The sequence below is a fragment of the Chelon labrosus genome (assembly GCF_963514085.1).
Source record: "Chelon labrosus genome assembly, chromosome: 15".
Lineage (NCBI taxonomy): Eukaryota > Metazoa > Chordata > Actinopteri > Mugiliformes > Mugilidae > Chelon > Chelon labrosus.
The window spans coordinates 27,602,084-27,621,501 of record NC_140348.1 but is presented as its reverse complement, the minus strand read 5'-3'; the positions used below and the strand labels follow the sequence as shown (position 1 = coordinate 27,621,501).

Below are 19,418 nucleotides of genomic sequence, written 5' to 3'. Positions count from 1 at the left end.
TGGTTCTTAAAACATCTTACCAAAAGAACTACAGTTGAAAATCACTGGCACATTTACTATTAAGTTGATTAATGTACAATATCCTTTCTAAATAAATAAATACATGGAAAAAAAAATGTAAACAGAAATAATAAAAATATATCTATATATACCATTCACTGTTCAGCTTCTGTTTACATTCCCCCTCTTTATTTAATTATTGTATTTATTTAGAAAAATTAGAAAACTAGCTCTGCCCCTTTCAGACAGGCAGTAGTCTTAGTTGGGTCTGTGCCGCTGACTGAGGGCATGCTGGAATAAAAATTAAAAAAACAAACAAAACAGAAGAACTTTGTGTCGCTGTTTGTTTTGGAGGTGCAGCAGATAAATGATTAGATTAGGAACAATAACTATTCAAGGACAGGGAAACGGCCACAGAGTGAGGGTTCCTCTCTCTCTCTTTCTCCTCTTTGACGGCGATAATACTTAAAAGAAATTAAAACTTTATTTTATTAATTTATTGTTCCAGATTTAGTTTCTCCTGTGTGCCTCGTGTAAACACACATTTAACCGCAGCACAGATTACTGGTGTTTCACTAATTATCTTAAATATGCAGCGACAAAGGAAATGGCTGCAGGGCGAGACGCGAACCCGGAAGTGAGTGGAAGGGTTCATCTCTTGCTCTTGCTCTTTGGCGGCGGTGATGCTAAACAGTGAAGCCGCCTGTCAGCTCCACCAGTGATGGATTTAGAAGAAGCTTTCAAAGTTGTCGGCGAGTTTGGACCGTACCAGAAGCGAGCCGTGGCCGTTCTCGTTCTGACCCAGGTTGGCGAATCCAGAAATAAATCTTTTATGGCATCGGGAGACTAGCTCGTGCAAGTTAACGCCAGCAGCTGGAGCGCTACGTGGCTTTTAAACGCTTCCCCGAGGAAGTTATTTACGAGTTAAAGTGCCAACCACCGAAATAACACTTTCACAATATAATATAGAATTAAAATCAGAGTTAATTGGAATAAAATGCTTTGATAGAACAATTAAGCTGTTTTGCTTATAAATTAGCTTGATGTGAGTGAAGCAAACGTGATTTCCTGGAAGGGTCCGGACTCCATACAAATAACAAAGGAAATAGTGTTTTAGTGTTTGTTTAAAAGCTTAAAATAGCTATAGATCACCAGTAAACACATTTTACATATAAAAGTTAACTACTCTTTAATTCGGCCCTACATTCAAAGCGTGTTTAAATCTAAACGAACTATATCAAACTATTACGTCTTGACTCTGTTAGCTATAACAGCTAGGTAGCTACATTGACAACACAAACTCGCATTGACTGCTAGCTAGAATAGCTAGAACAGCTAGCTAGCTACATTGACACGTAAACAAAAACATAAATCCTTTACCGCTTATTTAAAGACAATGGCCCATGAACAAATGCCGAATTCACTACAAGTACCTACACATTCCTAGGGAGTATAAGTAATCTTCCGCGTTGCATATATTTGTTGCGTAGAATAGATTTAATTGAAAACGTCAACTTTTTTAAATGAAGTTTGTCAAAGAAGCTAAGCTAACGTTCCCTCTAGCCATTTAAAGTTTAGCTTGGAAAAACACTGAACATGATATAGATATTTTGGATTCATATTTTTTTTTTCTCAATAATTTAACTTTTTATAGTTTTTTTTATTGATTTTATTGATTTTTTTTTTTTATTTTTTTTTTATTGATGTTTATTTACCACCAAATCTTCAATAAATAATACAGGTTGTCAGTATATTTATATGTTTAGTCAGGTCCTGGTGTATTAATGGTATTAGGTGGTGGAATGTAAAAATAAATAGTATTAATACAATACCTCTAATACAAAAATTCCACCAGAAATTGACCGATTTAAGCTGAAACTGCTTAAATTGCGTTTTAATGGATATATTTTTAGTGTTTTCACTTTAATTTGGTGTGCGTATGCATAACTCCTCACTAAATCTTATTATAGTTTATTTTAAATCTGAAAGTTGCAGCACAGGTTGTTATTTTTGCTTCTAAGTGCGTCGGTTTGTCGTGTGTTCCAGTTATACATGGCCTGTCAGTCCATGCTGATTGTCCTGGTTGGATATACACCAGAGTATAAGGTCGAGCCGCAGGACGGCGTCCCGTCCAACCAGCAGGAGCATCCACAACACATCACCTTTACAGAAGACATCGACTCCATAGTGACCGAGGTGAGAGTTCATTTGTTTGTAAAATTCAGCAGATTTTAACTGGAGCATGTTTGTCATCTGTCCTCGTGTTTGTCCTTCAGTGGTTCCTGATCAGGCAGCAGGCCTACAAGGTGAGTCTCGCCGGATCCCTTTTCTTCGCCGGGCTTCTGGTCGGGAACATTTTTTTTGGACCACTCTCCGACAAGATCGGCAGGAGGCCCGTCTACCTGACAGGTGAGAGTTTTAAAATTTACTTTCCATGGCTGGCCAAACAACAAAGTTTAATTCATAGAAACCAAAGTTTAAAGACACATTAATTGACTGTTGAGTTCTTTCCATCTTCCAGGTCTGTTTTTCGAGGTGGTCTTCGGTTATGTGACCGCCATGGCGCCGAGCTACGAGGTCTTCGCCGCGTCCCGTCTCCTGGTGGGGCTGATGAATGGCGGCATCGGCCTCGTCTGCTTCGTCCTCACCCAGGAGTACGTGGGGAGGTCATACTGGGCCATGACCGGTACGAGAAACACCAAACATGACATACCTGGGAGACGAAGAACCCAATGAAACAAATGAAACAGAAATATTATACTTATGCATTTGTTTATTCAGGAAAGTGCGCCAATGTTTCGTAGGTGTGAGATTTGCAAAATTAAATGCACCTCTAGGTTTATAAGTTAAATTCAAGGTCCAATCAGAGTCCATGTTTTCAGAAGTGTTTCCATCAATGTAATGAGACTCAGGTGTGGTTCAGTTCCTGGTTTAGTTTCAATAAATCAGGGATTTGTCTCAGTCTGATCTTCACAACACATGTTTGTGGACAAAGCAGCTTTCTGAGGAGCTCAGAGAAAGAGTTGTTGTTGCTCATCAGGCTGGAAAAGGTTCCAGAACCATCTCTAAAGAGTTTGGAACCCACAAATAATCCACAGTCAGACAGACTGAAGACGACTGTTCCCCTCCACAGGAGTGGTCCACCAACAAAGATCACTCCATAATAGTCTGAGAGGTCCCAGAGGAACCCAGGGGAACTTCTAAGCAGCTAAAGGCCTCTCTCTCATTGGCTGATGTTAATGTTGATGAATCCACTGAACAACCATGGTGTGATGGACAAAGACACTGCTCTCCAAGAAGAACATTTCTAAACATCATGTGGACAAGACAGAAGACTATTGGGACAATGTTTAGTGGACAGATGAGACCAAAGTAGAATAGTTTGGTTTAAATGAGATGAAACAACACTGCATCATTCCAGCATCAGAACCTCATCCCTTCATCAAACATGGGGGTGCTAATGTCCTGGTTTGGGCCTGTTCTGCTGCATCTGGACCAGGACGGCTTGTCCTCATTGATGGACCAATGAATTCTGAATTCTACCAGTGAACTCTAAAAGAAAATGTCAGGACATCTGTCCATGAGCTGAATGTGAAGAGAAACTGGGTCATGCAGCAAGACAACAAGAACCAAGAACACAAGTGGTTCTACAAAAGAACGGTTAAAGAAGAACAAGATGAATGTTTAGGAACGGCCAAGTCAAAGTCCTGACCTTAATCCAATAGAAATGTTGTGGAAGGACCTGAAGCAAGCAGTTGATGTGAGGAAACCCACCAACATCTCAGAACTGAAGTGGTTCTGTTCTGAGGAATGGGCTAAAATTCCTCCAAGCTGCTGTAGACCACTGATCAGCAGTTACCAGTTGCTGGTATTGCTACAGATATGCTTTTTTTTTCTTGAATTAATGAATAGAAGTATAATATTTGTGTTTCATGTGTTTGATTGGGTTCTCTTTGTCTACTTTCAGGACTTGTGTGAAAATCCACTGATGTTTTGAGTTGTTTTTATGCAGAAATGTTGAAGCAGCTGTATATATCATAACTCTAACTGCTGCCAAATGCTTTAAACATTTTGATAGCTTTCCTGGCTGTCAGATCATTTTAATTTGAGCATGTGATCCTTCAGGGACGTTGGCCAGCATGACGTTCGCCGTCGGCATCGCCCTGTTCGGAGCTCTGGGCTACTTCATCCAGCCGTGGAGGAACTTGGCCACGGCAGCCAACTCATCCGGCGTCCTCTTCTTCCTGCTCTCTGTGTGAGTGCAAAGATAAAATCCAAAACACTTAAAAGAAAAAATGCTGGTGGTGTCTCTTATCGGGATTGACTCCCTAAACAAACAGATAGCACAGAAACGCATCTGACATCCTGTAAATCAACTTGAGTTTGAATCCAGTTTTACCAGCTGTACGGTTGAGTGCTTCTCTGGGTGTTCAAATGTAAAGCAACCCTCATGTTTTCATCCATGATATACAGAAGGAAACAGGCCTTATCTCTGCTTTCACTTCTTTCTTTCCCAGCACTCTTCCAGAGTCTCCTCGTTGGCTGTATTCTAAGGGCAAGACGGAGAAAGCCGAAGAGGTAAAGCTGAGAAGGAGGAGGCCTTGACGTCTTTAAAATTATTTACATGTTCAAATGAATGTTTTTATTCACATTAATGTGAGAAATGAGGCTCAAGGCCGCGTGGAAACGCCCAAGTGCTGAATACACAGTGGTGTCATGTTCCTCCTACACCAGGAGGAATTTGTGCAGAGGAGTGTTTTTCTGACCTCAGTGGAAATCACTGTCAGCTCAGGATCGTTTGACAAAACATGCCCAGTGTCGCAGAAGGAAAATTAAACCAGCGTGCCTCAAGTCTTGAAATTCCTGAACTAATATATGTTGAACTAAAACACAACTAACAAGGATCTTATCTCAGGGGATGAGATATATTGGGGAACAAGTTGAACATTGTGCCCTCAAACATATCAACAGTGGTCTAAGGAAGGAGAGACAAGAGGAGGAGGAAGAGGAGCAAGAGGAAGAAGATGGCGAAGAGAAGGAAGTGTTCCAAAGTCCAAAGGAAGGGGAAGAACTAGACACAGGGTCATGGACCAAGGATCATAAAAGAGGAGGAGGAGGAAGAAGAAGAATAAGAATATGTTGAGGAAAGAAGGAGAAGGAGGAAGAGGAGGAGGAGGAGGGAAAAGAGGGCAACTCCATAGTGGTCCTAGGAAGGAGAAGAACCAGAGATGGGGTCATGGACCAAGGATTGGTGAGGAGAAGCAAGAACAAGAGAAGGACCAGGAGGAAGAAGAAGAGAAGGAGGGGGAGGAAGAAGAAGAGAAGGAGGGGGAAGAAGAGAAAGAAGAAGCAGAAGAGGAGATGAAAGAAGAGGAGGAGGAGGAAGAAGAAGAGGAAGTCAACAGACGCCCAAGGAAGGAGAATAACTAGAGGCAGGGTCATGGCCCAAGGATCATTGGTTCTGACCCGTGTGGTCCTGATGAAGACGTTTATGCTGGATCTGATGGACCAGTCAGGATGTGCATGCTGACCTCTGACCTCTGACCTCTGACCCCTGATGGAAGATCAGAACTGGACCATGGAGACATGAAAGAAGGAGGTTCTGGTTCTGATGTGTCTCTTGGTTCTTTGGTCACTCTCGGTTCTCAGCGAGGTGGTCGTAATGTTATGGCTGATCCAAATGAGTGAACCTGTGCTCTGATTTTTTTTATTTTTAAGGTCCTGCGCTACATGGCGCTGAGAAACGGCAACGCCGCCAAAAACCTGATGCTCCAGCGCGTCGGTGCCGCCAAAGCTGGTCGTAACCAAGACAACGGGGACGCCGGCGTCCTGCAGCTGGCGATCCATCCGGTCCTCCGCCTGCGCACCATGGTGCTCATGTATGTCTGGTGAGTGTCTCCTGTAGCCCGGGTTCAGGTCCTGCTGCTGCTCAGAAACACCTGTGGGTGGTGTCCACCTGAAGATCACGTGACTAGACGTCCTACAGTTCAGAAGCTGCCTGAGAATCTGTCTGATTTTAGGTTCAGTGATGCGTGATCAGAGATATTAATCTGTTCATCAGTGATTTGTCTGAAAACTGGACCTGGAGCTGCTCTCAGAGAGTTCGGCTGATTTATTTCATAAACTAATAAAACTTTAAAATGTCTGTGGAGGTTCTCAGTCGTTCAGGTCATGGTATAAATTAAAGAACACGCTGAAACACAAAGACAGACTTGTTAAAGATTCTTAAAGGCGTTTCCTCCAAGCTTCAGCAGGAACTGGTGAGGCAGTTTGTTGTTTTATTAGGAACATGTGTGAGCCGTGTCCACCTTAAATTTAACCCGATACTCACTCGTAACTGGAAGAATCTCTTCATCATGTTTCCCTTTCCTTTTCAACCGCCCACAGATATTTGTAATCAAAACCTAAACTCCCTAACGGTAAAATCAGGTGCGACTGCAGTTTGAGGTTTGTTCCACATTATTGTTCAGGTTCAGTTGTGGCTACAGCCTCAGAGAATGTCCAGTTTCCTCCTTCGCTTTTATTTATCGGAGCAGATCAGTTTACTTCTATTGTGCTCGATAGAACTCCACCCTTCAGAGCCGTGGGGTTTCTCAGGACATCGCTGAGCAGAGCACGGAGTGAACAAACTCCCCCTGGAGGATACGAGATAAGGAGGAGTAAGGAAAAGAAGAAAATGGAGGAAGAGAGGAAAAAGAGAAGAGGTGGATGAAGGGGGTGAAGGAGGCAAAGAAGAAGAAGGTGGAGGAGGAAGAGGAAAAGACAGGAGGGGGAGGAAAGAGAAGATAGGGAATGAGGAGAGGAGGGTGGAGGAAGAGGATAGTTGATGGAGAGGAGGAAAAAAGGAGGAGGAGGAGGAAATATAACCGGAGAAGAGGATAAAAAGCAGAAAGGAGAGAATAAGAAAAGAAAGGAGGAGGTGGACAAGTAAAGGAGGTGAGGAGGTGAAGGAATAAAGTGGTATGTCCTCCTCCTCCATGTCCTCCTCCTCCATGTCCTCCTCCAGTCCTGAATGTGTAGAGTCTTAGAAGACGACCAAGATGTCTCCACGTCTCCTTCGTCTCTGTCCACATGGATTCCAGCTTGGTTCATCCTCTCAAACACTCTGGAGGAGGAGAAGGAGGAAGAAGAAGAAAATGAGGAGGAGGAGGCGGAAAACAAAGGGGAGTAGAAGAAGAAGCAGAAGGAGGACAAGGAAGAAGGATGAGTAGAAAAAGTGTAGAGAGGAGAAGGAAGAAGGAGAATGAGGAAGAGGAGGTAAAGGAGGAGGAGGAGAAGTCATTTTCCTCCTTGTTAGTGTCCAGTCCTGAATGTCTAGAGTAGAAGAAGACGACCAAGATGTCTCCACGTCTCCAACGTTGCTGTCCACATGGATTCTAACTTGGTTCATCTTTTCAAACACTCTGGAGCAGGAGGAGGAGGAGGAGGGATAGGACGAGAAGAAGGAGGACGTAGATAAAGAAGAAGGAAGAAGATGGAGGACGAGGAACGAGTAAAAAAAGTAAACGAAAAAAGACGTTACAAGGGGAAAAAGAAGTTCCTCCTCCATGTCCTCCTCCTCCTCCATGTCCTCCTCCATGTCCTCCTCCTCCATGTCCTCCTCCATGTCCTGAATGTGTAGAGTCTTAGAAGACGACCAAGATGTCTCCACGTCTCCATCGTCTCTGTCCACATTGATTCCATCTTGTTTTCCTACCTCCATGTTTCTGTCCCTCACCTGATGATGATTAGTAAATGATTAGTAAAGGTTACCACGGTTACCACCACCGCACCGCACCGTCTCAAACAAATAAATGTCACTAAGTCGTACACTGAGCCTTAACGATTAAAGCTCTGTGTTGTAATGAAGGCTGTTGTTGTCAGGTATGCCTGCAGCCTGGTGTACTACGGTCTGACTCTGGGGGCAAGCGAGACGTCCGGTAGCCGCTACGTTAACGTGGCCATGTACGGCCTGGTGGAGCTGCCTGCCTACCCGCTCTGCATGTACTTCATCAACAAACACTGGTGAGACACAAAACACACTCTCTTTTGTCGGGTTATTTGCTCACACCTCACTGTTTGAGCTTCTTATCTGGAAACGTGTCCCCATCCTACCGTTACACCACAACTAAGCTCAATTATTAACTTCACGAGTTCCTCTTTTGAAGTGTTTTGTTTGCGTTTGTCTGCGCAGGGCTGGGAGGAGGAAAAGCATGGCCAGTTTCCTGTGCCTTGCCGGCGTTGCCTGCCTCTGCACCATGTTCATCCCTGAGAACGCAGGTGAGACGCTTTCACTGGCTTACGTAGGGGTATGTAAACGTCTGGGTGCAGCGGTGGTGTGTTGACTACAAACAGTAACGGTATGTCCTCTGTAGAGAACGCTGTCAATGATTCATACAAGGAAGTATGTGCAGGGAGGAAGTATTGGCTTCAGGCAGAGCTGAGGTTGATGTCACAACCCGCAGTGTAACCACAGTGTGTTATTGGTGTTATGAGTTGAAGAATCACTCGGGTTGAGTTCCATAATACTTCATAATACCTCATTTGTACAAGCAAAAAACATCTAAATAGAACGAACTAATTAAACAGAAATATTATACTTTTGTGTTCATTTATTCAAGAAAATAAATCATTTGTTCATATGTGTGAGGTGTTAAAACCAGAGTCTCCTTGTTTCCAGTATCTGCTGTGACCTCCTTGTAACTAAATGTTTCTGGTAACAGCTGATCAGTGGTCTACAGCAGCTTGGAGGAATTTTAGCCCATTCCTCAGAACAGAACCACTTCAGTTCTGAGATGTTGGTGGGTTTCCTCACATCAACTGCTTGCTTCAGGTCCTTCCACAACATTTCTATTGGATTAAGGTCAGGACTTTGACTTGGCCGTTCCTAAACATTCATCTTGTTCTTCTTTAACCGTTCTTTTGTAGAACCACTTGTGTTCTTGGTTCTCGTTGTCTTGCTGCATGACCCAGTTTCTCTTCACATTCAGCTCATGGACAGATGTCCTGACATTTTCTTTTAGAGTTCACTGGTAGAATTCACAATTCATTGGTCCATCAATGAGGACAAGCCGTCCTGGTCCAGATGCAGCAGAACAGGCCCAAACCAGGACATTAGCACCCCCATGTTTGATGGAGGGATGAGGTTCTGATGCTGGAATGATGCAGTGTTGTTTCATCTCATTTAAACCAAACTATTCTACTTTGGTCTCATCTGTCCACTAAACATTGTCCCAATAGTCTTCTGTCTTGTCCACATGATGTTTAGAAATGTTCTTCTTGGAGAGCAGTGTCTTTGTCCATCACACCATGGTTGTTCAGTGGATTCATCAACATTAACATCAGCCAATGAGAGAGAGGCCTTTAGCTGCTTAGAAGTTCCCCTGGGTTCCTCTGGGACCTCTCAGACTATTATGGAGTGATCTTTGTTGGTGGACCACTCCTGTGGAGGGGAACAGTCGTCTTCAATCTGTCTGACTGTGGATTATTTGTGGGTTCCAAACTCTTTAGAGATGGTTCTGGAACCTTTTCCAGCCTGATGAGCAACAACAACTCTTTCTCTGAGCTCCTCAGAAAGCTCCTTTGTCCACAAACATGTGTTGTGAAGATCAGACTGAGACAAATCCCTGATTTATTGAAACTAAACCAGGAACTGAACCACACCTGAGTCTCATTACATTGATGGAAACACTTCTGAACACATGGACTCTGATTGGACCTTGAATTATATTCGTGCGTCTGATCAAGGATTGTTTTGTGTCTTTACAGGGACTCTGCTGAACGTTACATCTTTGGCGCTTCTGGGAAAACTGTCGGTCAGTGCAGCGTTCAACATCGCCTACGTCTACACGTCTGAGCTCTACCCAACAGTTATCAGGTGATCAGTTGTCCTTACTAATGTTTAACAACAGTGGTTTTCGTGTTAATGTCTTAAAATACTCAATGAGTCATTTATGCTTCAGAAACGCTGGTTTGGGAGTTTGTTCCATGTCGTGCAGAGTCGGCGGAATCCTTGCACCGTTTGTTCCTTCCATGGTAAGAGTGTGACTGTTTAAAGACTCATCCATCTCTTTGTAGCTGACAGTTCGTCTTGATAGAGTGGATGTTAATGTAAGGTCTGAACTGGGCCTTCAACCCTCTGAATTTCCTCATCATTCTTTCATTTCTGTTCATCGCTACTAGTTTCTTCCTCTAACATTTTGACAAAGTATGAACCAACAACAGGAAGGTACAGTTTTTATTCCACTGAATACTCTGGTTCATCACAAAAATGTTGAACTAAACTTCCAGAGGACTTTAAGGCACATTATCTTCAAACCTGATCCATATTAAAAAGATTTTAATCTTTGTTCCATCTGCATCTTAAGCTCACAAACTTGGAGATGTTCAGCCCTCCGCAGCTAAACATCTGGAATCAATATTTTCTGACATGTGCTGTGATAGAATTTGATGATGTGATGGTCAGCAGGGCGTTGCTGCACAGATTCTTCTTATTAAACCTTGAACTGTGACTATATCAGCTGCACTTCCCTAAACCAAGTAATACTGTAAAGTTAAAGCAGAGTGAACCAAACAAAAAAAGTCCCTGGAGTTCAGATGGGTGTTTCCTCAGTAACGACGTCAGGACGGTGAAATGTTAAAAGGCAGAACTCAGTTACTTGACTGAAGTGGAAATTCTATCTGATGATTCACACTGAAACCTCCTCGTTACCCTCAGTGGGCGGGGCTGCCTGGTTGTCGTGGAGACTATTTTAAAAACCAAAAAGGGAGTCCACCTCATGTTTGTCATGAAGTTTCATGAAGGAGCTGAGAGAGAAGTGACCTTTAAGATCAGTAATTAAAAGAGTTTGTATTCATGTGTTATTATACTGTTTGTTTTCTTCATATCTTTTCTGATATTTTGTTACTCATTTGGTTAGAACCAAGTATGCAAATCTCCACTGCCTACCTGGAGTTAACAGTCTGTGGCTGGTTTGTTGGTCTGTGGTTGGTTTCTCCTTTTTATACGTAGCAGAAAATATTTGAATCAGAAAGGTGGAAATTTCCCATGAAGCATTTCCTGTGATAATAGTAATTAATTAATTAGTTTTTATTTCATCTTTATTTTCAACTGTCTCTGATTAATTATGTTTTTTATCACGTGCGTTTTATTTCTTAAAAGATTTCACTATTACACTGTTATACTAAGCTTATTGTTGTAGTTACAAGAAGCAATGATTTCTTGTTGTCTTCTCCCGTCTGCATTTTATTTAAGTTTTCTTTTAGTTTTTTCTTTGTTTTGTTTCTGTTTGTTTTTATCATTGAATCTCTTATTTACAACAACAAAACAGGTTTGAAGCGAACTCCTTTGACCTTAAACATGTGAGCAGCACCTGAGTTAAATATTAGCATGTATTGACACCTAGTGGTGGGTTAGTTGAATTACACCAAATGAATTTCTTTTAGTATTATCACATCCGTTATTTTGCTCTTATATCCTCTTAATAGATAATAAATGTTCTTTTTGCCATAGACAACAGAAGACGTATGTTTGTTCAGTCAGACTGTTTGTGTTACAGCGGGCACTCCATACCTCCATGCCCTTCACCGTGTTCTGTCTGAGCGGACTGTCCGCCGGGTGTTTGGGCCTCCTCTTGCCGGAAACTCTGAACAAACCTACAGCAGAGACTCTGGAGGAGATCAGCAGCCCGACACGCAGCCGAGTCCTGGAGAGCAAGGTGACGTAGACTCTATTACCCACAGCAAGAGAAATTTACATTGCCCAGGTAGGACGTCACTATGACGTCTCCAGAGTCCAGGTTAAACAGGTCCAGGTGTGAACACTGATCTGGTCTCTAGTGTCCAGGTTAAACAGGTCCAGGTGTGAACACTGATCTGGTCTCTAGAGTCCAGGTTAAACAGGTCCAGGTGTGAACACTGATCTGGTCTCTAGTGTCCAGGTTAAACAGGTCCAGGTGTGAACACTGATCTGGTCTCTAAGTCCAGAGTAAACAGGTCCAGGTGTGAACACTGATCTGGTCTCTAGTGTCCAGGTTAAACAGGTCCAGGTGTGAACACTGATCTGGTCTCTAAGTCCAGGTTAAACAGGTCCAGGTGTGAACACTGATCTGGTCTCTAGAGTCCAGGTTAAACAGGTCCAGGTGTGAACACTGATCTGGTCTCTAGAGTACAGATTAAACAGGTCCAGGTGTGAACACTGATCTGGGCTCTAGAGTCCAGGTTGAACAGGTCCAGGTGTGAACACTGATCTGGTCTCTAGAGTCCAGGTTAAACAGGTCCAGGTGTGAACAGGTTCTCACAGTCCTTCCATCCTTCCTTCCTTCCCTCACCAGTGACCTGGTTCCTCTGAGGATGAAGCTTCCAGGGTTCAGGTCTAATCTGAGTCTTTGTCTCATAAATAAATCAGATCTTATCACGTGAGAGTCTTTCCATCTTGTTCCAACATCTGGATCATGTCTCCAAGTCAACCAGCAGCTGTTGATGGTTCTGATCCAGCGGTAGGTAGAGATCCATTAGAGACAGCAGCTGGTACAATATTCTACTGACCACATGATGGCGCTGCTGATTTACAGACACACAAACTGAGATCAGATCTCAAGTGCTGGCTGGGGACGCATGTGGAGACACATTTATATTAAGACCAGGTGGAGACACAGGGACTTAGAGATGGACAGGTGTAGATCATGAAGGTGTGAACGAGGCCTCAGATTTAGTTCCATTAGATAATTTGACAGCAACAAGGAACAACCTGGATCCACCTTCGGCAGCAATTTAATTTGCCGTCATTCCCTTTTTTTTTTTTCTTTTCAGGCTCTTTTGTATGAAGATGATGAATGAACCTCAAACCACGACTGAAGCCTCGTCTTCATCGATGTCCACACCTCATTCCTCTTGGAAACACTGCCACAGAATGGTGAACTGTTCCTTTTCATTACCTTAAAGGACTGACCACCAGGTATTCTTGACATTCCAGCAGGGGTCGAGCAGAACTCTGCCTTCGGGACGAGAGCGTCGTCGGCTGATTTAAATCGTTCTCCTTGTATTTGATTTTTTAGAAGGGAGCCCCTCAGCCGATGCTCTGTGGTGTTATTTGTTTGTGGCCTTATCTGGAGGCAGACCGGATAAACGATGACTTTACATTCCAGAGAGTTTGGGAAGCGGGAAAGTCAAATGTGCTGCTTACAAACTTCACATCTGTATTTTGATACGAGTTCCTCGAGCTGCATTTTAGGACCACAAAGATGTCAGAGATGAATCGTGACCACTCTGTCCTGATCATGCTAAAGTGTTAGCATACAGTGACAAACCAGCATAATACAAACATATTTACTAGGGTACAACGTTGGCTCTACAGCGTGTCGGGTTAGACTGACCTTCTTCTTTCTGGGATTTATTTTTGTTTTTTGTCTGTAAAAGATATTTTTTGTAAAAGATCAAATCTGAGTGTTATTTGATGAATACATTTATTAACTTTTAGTTACACGTAACGGTGTAAAGGTGCGGTCACGTTACTCTACTCTGCTTTAACAGAGGATCATATTCACAGTTTTTAAATGGAAAAGTTTTCCAGTTTATTTAGTATTTTCTCACAGATTGTTTACAGACTGGGATCCCGTCGTATTGGAATAGTACTTACGATGTTTTTATGAGCAACAGATTATCATATCACATCAACGCTGGGGGTCTGAGTGCAGTGACTTGAAGATTCACTGTTTATTGGATCTTAAAGGGCCAGTGTCTCGGATTTAGTGACACCTAGTGGTGAGATTGCACATTGCAAAAACAAATAATAAACGAGACCGCCTTGTCCTTTCCGGGCTACCATAGAAACATGGCCGACTGTGGATGTGAAGGTCTCATGATTCCTTATTTCAGCTGCTAATTGCCAATTTGTAAATCATACAAACTCGTTTTTTAAAGGCAGAGTAACAGCGGTTGAACTCACCAAGTGTTTAAAAAGAAATCAAGTTTATATAAAGTTTATTAGTTTTATGGTGAATGAGGTTTGATACCAATGAGTTGTGGGATGATTTGTGTTATTTCTCTGTGGTCTCATGTCTGTTCTCATCCCACAACTAATCTAATAAAACAGGAAGGAGCTTTGTTTGTGGCGTGGACCGTAAAACCTAGAGCTGTAGGTCAGAGAATCTGTTCATGTTCAGATAAATAATGACAGAAATTATCTTTTACAAACTACTTTATCAAACTGACAGTGGCTGCTGCATCGTCAGTCCAAGCTATGAAATCATTCTGCCTACTGTGCCTTCTCATGATGTAAAACAGATGTAAAACATAATTATTTTTTACTCTACAGATGTAAAATGAATGTACAGCTATATAATATGTGTTTAAATTATTTATTTATGTAATGAGAAATAAACGTCCTCTTGTAATCTTGACTTGGTCTCAGTTTGTTCACCGTGTTATGAGACAGAACAGGTTTAGTTTTCACTGCTTCTTCTTCTCTTCCTGCTGATCATAAGATCATAAGCTCTCATACTGATTTTAACTTATAGGAGTTGTGGTGAGATCCTTGGTTGTCGTTTCACATTAAACTTTTAAAGTTTTTAAAGAAAAAATTTGTTTGAAAACTAATAAAGAGTTTTTTTTATAAAAGTAAAGAGTGTGATACATGTTGACTGAGAGGTGATAAAGATGTTAAACTAATTATTTTTACTCTCCAAATGTTAATAACCACGTAGATAAAGACCAGAAATATTTATTCATGTCAAAGGAAGTAAAGTTGAAGACTTCCTCTTATAATCTGGACCTGGTCTCATTTTATTCAGAGTCATGAGAAAGAAAATGTTTTAAAGCTGCAGAAGTTAAGTTTTAATCTGTGTCCACAAATAGTTCAAACTGCAGCAGTTCAAATCATCATTTCATCTCTACAGAGTTTTCTTCACAGAAATATTTTTTAAATTAATCAAACATCAGCGTTCATCGTCTCCACAGATATTGTTCAGTGCACCGCTGCTTGTTGGTAACGTGACATGTTTGATGCAAGATGAATAAAAAGACTAAAAATGACTTTAGTAAGAGATGCAAAGAGACTGAAAAGACAATAAAGCTTCTGGATGCTGGAGTAGAGCTGCAGGTTCTCAGACTGAAAATATATGCAAAGTTACAAAAAAGACTAAAAATGACTTGTAAAGTTACTTAAAAAAGACAATAAACAAGCACCAAGACACAGTGAGCACACAGAGCTGACTTCTTTTTTTGTCACAAATGTTCTCTTGACAAACATCACCACAGACGCTGAGGGGAAACCAAAGTAAGCTGCTCTGAGGTTTGAGCTTTCTATAACTGTCACAGAGCTTTTCTGTCAGTTCTGTGTTGATTCGTGATGATGAAGGGATCGATTCAGTTTTGTCTCCTGGCAGCGCTGATGTTGGCGACGTCCAACTCTGCTGAAATCAAGAATATATACTTCAAGCTTGGTGATACGATGGTTCTGAGGCCTCCTGACTCCGAGAGTATCAAAAGCATTGTTTGGAAGTTCAAAGGTGACCTGTTGGCTAAATGGGCAACGAACGGGGTCCCGCTGACTTATTACAGTCAGTTTAATGGACGCACAACCCTGAACACTGAAACTGGTGAGTTGAAGATCAACAACATGAGTAAAGGTGACATTGGAACGTATGTAGTGAAGATCAACAACGTCTTACAACCTCAGTGGTATTCAGCTGGGGCGATCAAGGAAGTGCCCGATCCTTCGGTGGTTCTGAGACCATTAACCTGTGGCCTGGCTTCAAAAAGTTGCAAACTGTTGTGTGATGGAGACATTAAAGTGTCTGAACCTGTAACTTTCTACTGGAGGATGGGAGACGGAGAGTGGAAAGAGTCAAAACCAGACATGGACATCACCAATGACAATGAAACACAAGAAGTTCAAACGTTCTCCTGCAGAATGAAGAACCCAGTCAGTGAGAAAGACAGTGAACCTGAACCTAATCCATTCTTGGAGAAAGCTGCAGACTCAGCGTCCAACTCTGCTGAAGCCCAGAAAATACCATCGTACTTCAAGCTTGGTGGTACGATGGTTCTGAGGCCTCCTGACTCCGGGGCGATCACCAGCATTGTGTATAAGTTCAATGGTACCCTGGTGGCTGAATGGGCGATGAGTGGGGTTCCATTGACTTATTACGGCAGCTTTGATGGACGCACAACCCTGAACAATGAAACCGGAGAGTTGGAGATCAACAACATTAGTAAAGATGACATTGGAGAGTATGTAGTGGAGATCAATGACGTAGTCCCGCTGCAAAGGTTTGAAGCTGTGGAGATCAAGGATGTGCCTGATCCTGTTGTGAAACCAATGGATTGTAAGTTGACCTCAAACAGCTGTACCCTGTTGTGTGATGGAGACATTGAAGAGTCTGAACCTGTCACTTTCTACTGGAGGATGGGAGACAGAGAGTGGAAGGAGTCAAAACAAGACATGAACATCACCAACGACAATGAAACACAAGAAGTTCAAACGTTCTCCTGCAGAATGAAGAACCCAGTCAGTGAGAAAGACAGTGAACCTGAACCTAATCCATTCCTGGAGAAAGCTGCAGACTCAGCGTCCAACTCTGCTGAAGCCCAGAAAATACCATCGTACTTCAAGCTTGGTGGTACAATGGTTCTGAGGCCTCCTGTCTCCATGGCGATCACCAGCATTGTGTATAAGTTCAATGGTACCCTGGTGGCTGAATGGGCGGTGAGTGGGGTTCCATTGACTTACTACGGCAGCTTTGATGGACGCACAACCCTGAACACTGAAACTGGAGAGTTGAAGATCAACAACATGAGTGAACATGACATTGGAGAGTATGTAGTGGAGATCAACAACGTCTTACAACCTCAGTGGTATTCAGCTATGGAGATCAAGGAAGTGCCCAAACCTTCTGTGATTCTGAGACCATTAACCTGTGGCCCCGCTTCAAACAGTTGCAAACTGTTGTGTGAAGGAGACATTAAAGAGTCTGGACCTGTCACTTTCTACTGGAGGATAGGAGACGGAGAGTGGAAGGAGTCAAAACAAGACATGAACATCACCAACGATGAGGAAACTAAAAAAGTTCTGACGTTCTCCTGCAGACTGAAGAACCCAGTCAGTGAGAAAGACAGTGAACCTGAACCTAATCCATTCCTGGAGAAAACTGCAGACTCTGGACTCAGGGTTGAACTTATAGGAGTTGTGGTGAGATCCTTGGTTGTCCTGTCTCTCTCTGGGGTGGTTGTCTTCCTGGTTTGGAGAAAACGAAAACTTATCTTTCCGTGTAAATGTGGAAAAGGAGATGATCATGGAGCTTAGTCATCTATCAGCTCCTTAAACTGTACCTGAGTATTTTCATTCTAACAATAATAATCTATCAGATAAAGTTCTTGGTCTGTCAGGGTTGTGGAAGCTGGACTCTGTTCTGTTTTATCCTCATCATGTGTTCATTGACCTTCTTCTTTTGACTTTGGTTCCTGATTAAAACTCATCAAATTTCACATTAAACTTGTTGAAAGTTTTTAAAGAAAAGATTTGTTTGAAAACTAATAAAGAGTTTTTATAAAAGTGAAGAGTGTGATACATGTTGACTGAGAGGTGATTAAAGATGTTAAACTTATTATTTTTACTCTCCAAACGTTAATAACCACGTAGATAAAGACCAGCAATATTTATTCATGTCAAAGGAAGTAAAGTTGAAGTCTTCCTCTTATAATCTGGACCTGGTCTCATTTTATTCACTGAGTCATGAGAAAGAAAATGTTTTAAAGCTGCAGAAGTTAAGTTTTAATCTGTGTCCACAAATAGTTCAAACTGCAGCAGTTCAAATCATCATGCTTCAACTCTACAGAGTTTTCTTCACACAAGTGTTTTTATATGTTTCAGTCAATCTTTATTTAAAAAGAACTTTAAAAACAACCCAGGTGGCCAAATTGCTGTACACAGCCAAGAGATCAGATAGAACACATAAAAGAATTAAAAAAACATATTAAAATCATAAAACAATTAAACAATAAAAGGAAAACGAACCAACATCTGAAACTGAGTTAAAAGCCAAAGAGATAAAATGTGTTTTAAGAGAGGATTTAAAAAGAAGAAGTGAGTCTTCCGCCTGCTGAGCAAAAGGTAGGTCGTTCCACCACAGTTTGAGGGCAGCGACCACAAAGGTGTGATCATCTCTCAACTTCCTCTTTGTCTTAGAGACGACCAACACTGACCGATCTGTGGGTTGGACAGATACTGTGGAGCATGATCATGAACACGTTTAAACACAAATAAAATCATTTTAAAGTGAATCTGGAAATGAACCAGTGAATTGCTGCTAAATTAGGGTAACGTGGTCTTGCTTTTTTGGCACCAATTAAAAGCTGAGTGGCACAGTGGTGTGGTGGTTAGGGTTAGGTTAACACTGTGGTTCTAGGTTCTAATCCAGACTGACTGGTTCCTTTCTGTGTGGAGAAACTGTTATTTCTCTGTGGTCTCATGTCTGTTTCCATCCCACAACTAATCTAATAAAACAGGAAGGAGCTTTGTTTGTGGCGTGGACCGTAAAACCCTGAGCTGCAGGTCAGAGAATCTGTTCATGTTCAGATAAATAATGGCAAATTATCTTTTACAAACATTTTATCAAACTGACAGTGGCTGCTGCATCGTCAGCCCAAGCTAATGAAATCATTCTGCCTACTGTGCCTTCTCATGACGTAAAACATGATTGTTTTTTACTCTACAGATGTAAAATGAATATACAGAAATATCTGTGTTTAAATTATTTATTTATGTAATGAGAAATAAACGTCCTCTTGTAATCTTGACTTGGTCTCAGTTTGTTCATCGTGTTATGAGACGGAACAGGTTTAGTTTTCACTTCTTCTTCTTCTCTTCCTGCTGATTGATTTAAACACAGATCATAAACTCTCATAATGATTTTATCTGCTACGTTTAGTATCGCTGTTTGGTTAAATGACATGTTTGAGGGTGAGTGTTTTTATTTTTTATGAATGCAAAAGCAACGCAAAAGGTTAAAAATAACTATAATTAAAGCTGCAAGCAGCGTTGAATGTCCCCTCGCAGATTGATTGAGGTCAATCTGATAAGGCGTCAAGAATGGTTGTTGTTACGACCCCGTGCTACAGGGGACGAGGGGAGTAACAAAAGATAATGTTCCCAGGATTGATCACGGAAAGTTAAGACAAAGAGACAGTTTTATGGGCAAACAAAAATAAGGCGTTTATTAGAAAAGGACAAAATCAGGGTGAAACCAAAGCAGCTGGCCTGCAAAAGGAACCAGGATGATTGAATAAACTCAAAACACAACGCTAACAATTTAGCACCACACACACCTTTCCACTGAAAGGTAATCAAAAGACAGGAACAGCCAAAACAGGAACAATCTCACCACCGCAGCAATGCCACACTGTGTCCCCAACCAGAGTGTGTCCCAACCGACCAGAGTGCT

General features: G+C 41.9%; 1 protein-coding gene across 2 annotated transcripts; it reads left to right on the top strand.

Annotated features, from left to right (window-relative positions):
• The first annotated feature begins 571 nt into the window (after positions 1 to 571).
• Positions 572 to 14,372, top strand: slc22a15 (solute carrier family 22 member 15). 2 transcript variants are annotated; one of them, XM_084562026.1, is made up of 13 exons: positions 572 to 805; positions 2,047 to 2,196; positions 2,277 to 2,409; positions 2,522 to 2,686; positions 4,126 to 4,255; positions 4,518 to 4,578; positions 5,719 to 5,888; positions 7,864 to 8,004; positions 8,174 to 8,259; positions 9,748 to 9,856; positions 9,942 to 10,014; positions 11,538 to 11,696; positions 12,790 to 14,372. In XM_084562026.1, exons 1-13 carry the CDS (start codon positions 722 to 724, stop codon positions 12,814 to 12,816), a joined length of 1,488 nt encoding a protein of 495 aa, XP_084418152.1. In that variant the 5' UTR covers positions 572 to 721; the 3' UTR covers positions 12,817 to 14,372. The 2 variants fall into 2 exon arrangements, with proteins under 2 accessions (XP_084418152.1, XP_084418153.1); XM_084562027.1 differs by lacking the exons at positions 572 to 805; positions 4,518 to 4,578 and having other exon boundaries at positions 2,153 to 2,409.
• The last annotated feature ends 5,046 nt before the right edge of the window (positions 14,373 to 19,418 follow it).

Excerpts from the sequence above, each read along its gene's own strand:
- slc22a15 (XM_084562026.1), top strand. The coding sequence starts at position 722 with ATGGATTTAGAAGAAGCTTTCAAAGTTGTCGGCGAGTTTGGACCGTAC. Across the intron at positions 806-2,046 it reads CCGTTCTCGTTCTGACCCAG|TTATACATGGCCTGTCAGTC; the intron begins GTTGGCGAATCC and ends CGTGTGTTCCAG. Across the intron at positions 11,697-12,789 it reads GCCGAGTCCTGGAGAGCAAG|GCTCTTTTGTATGAAGATGA; the intron begins GTGACGTAGACT and ends TTTTCTTTTCAG.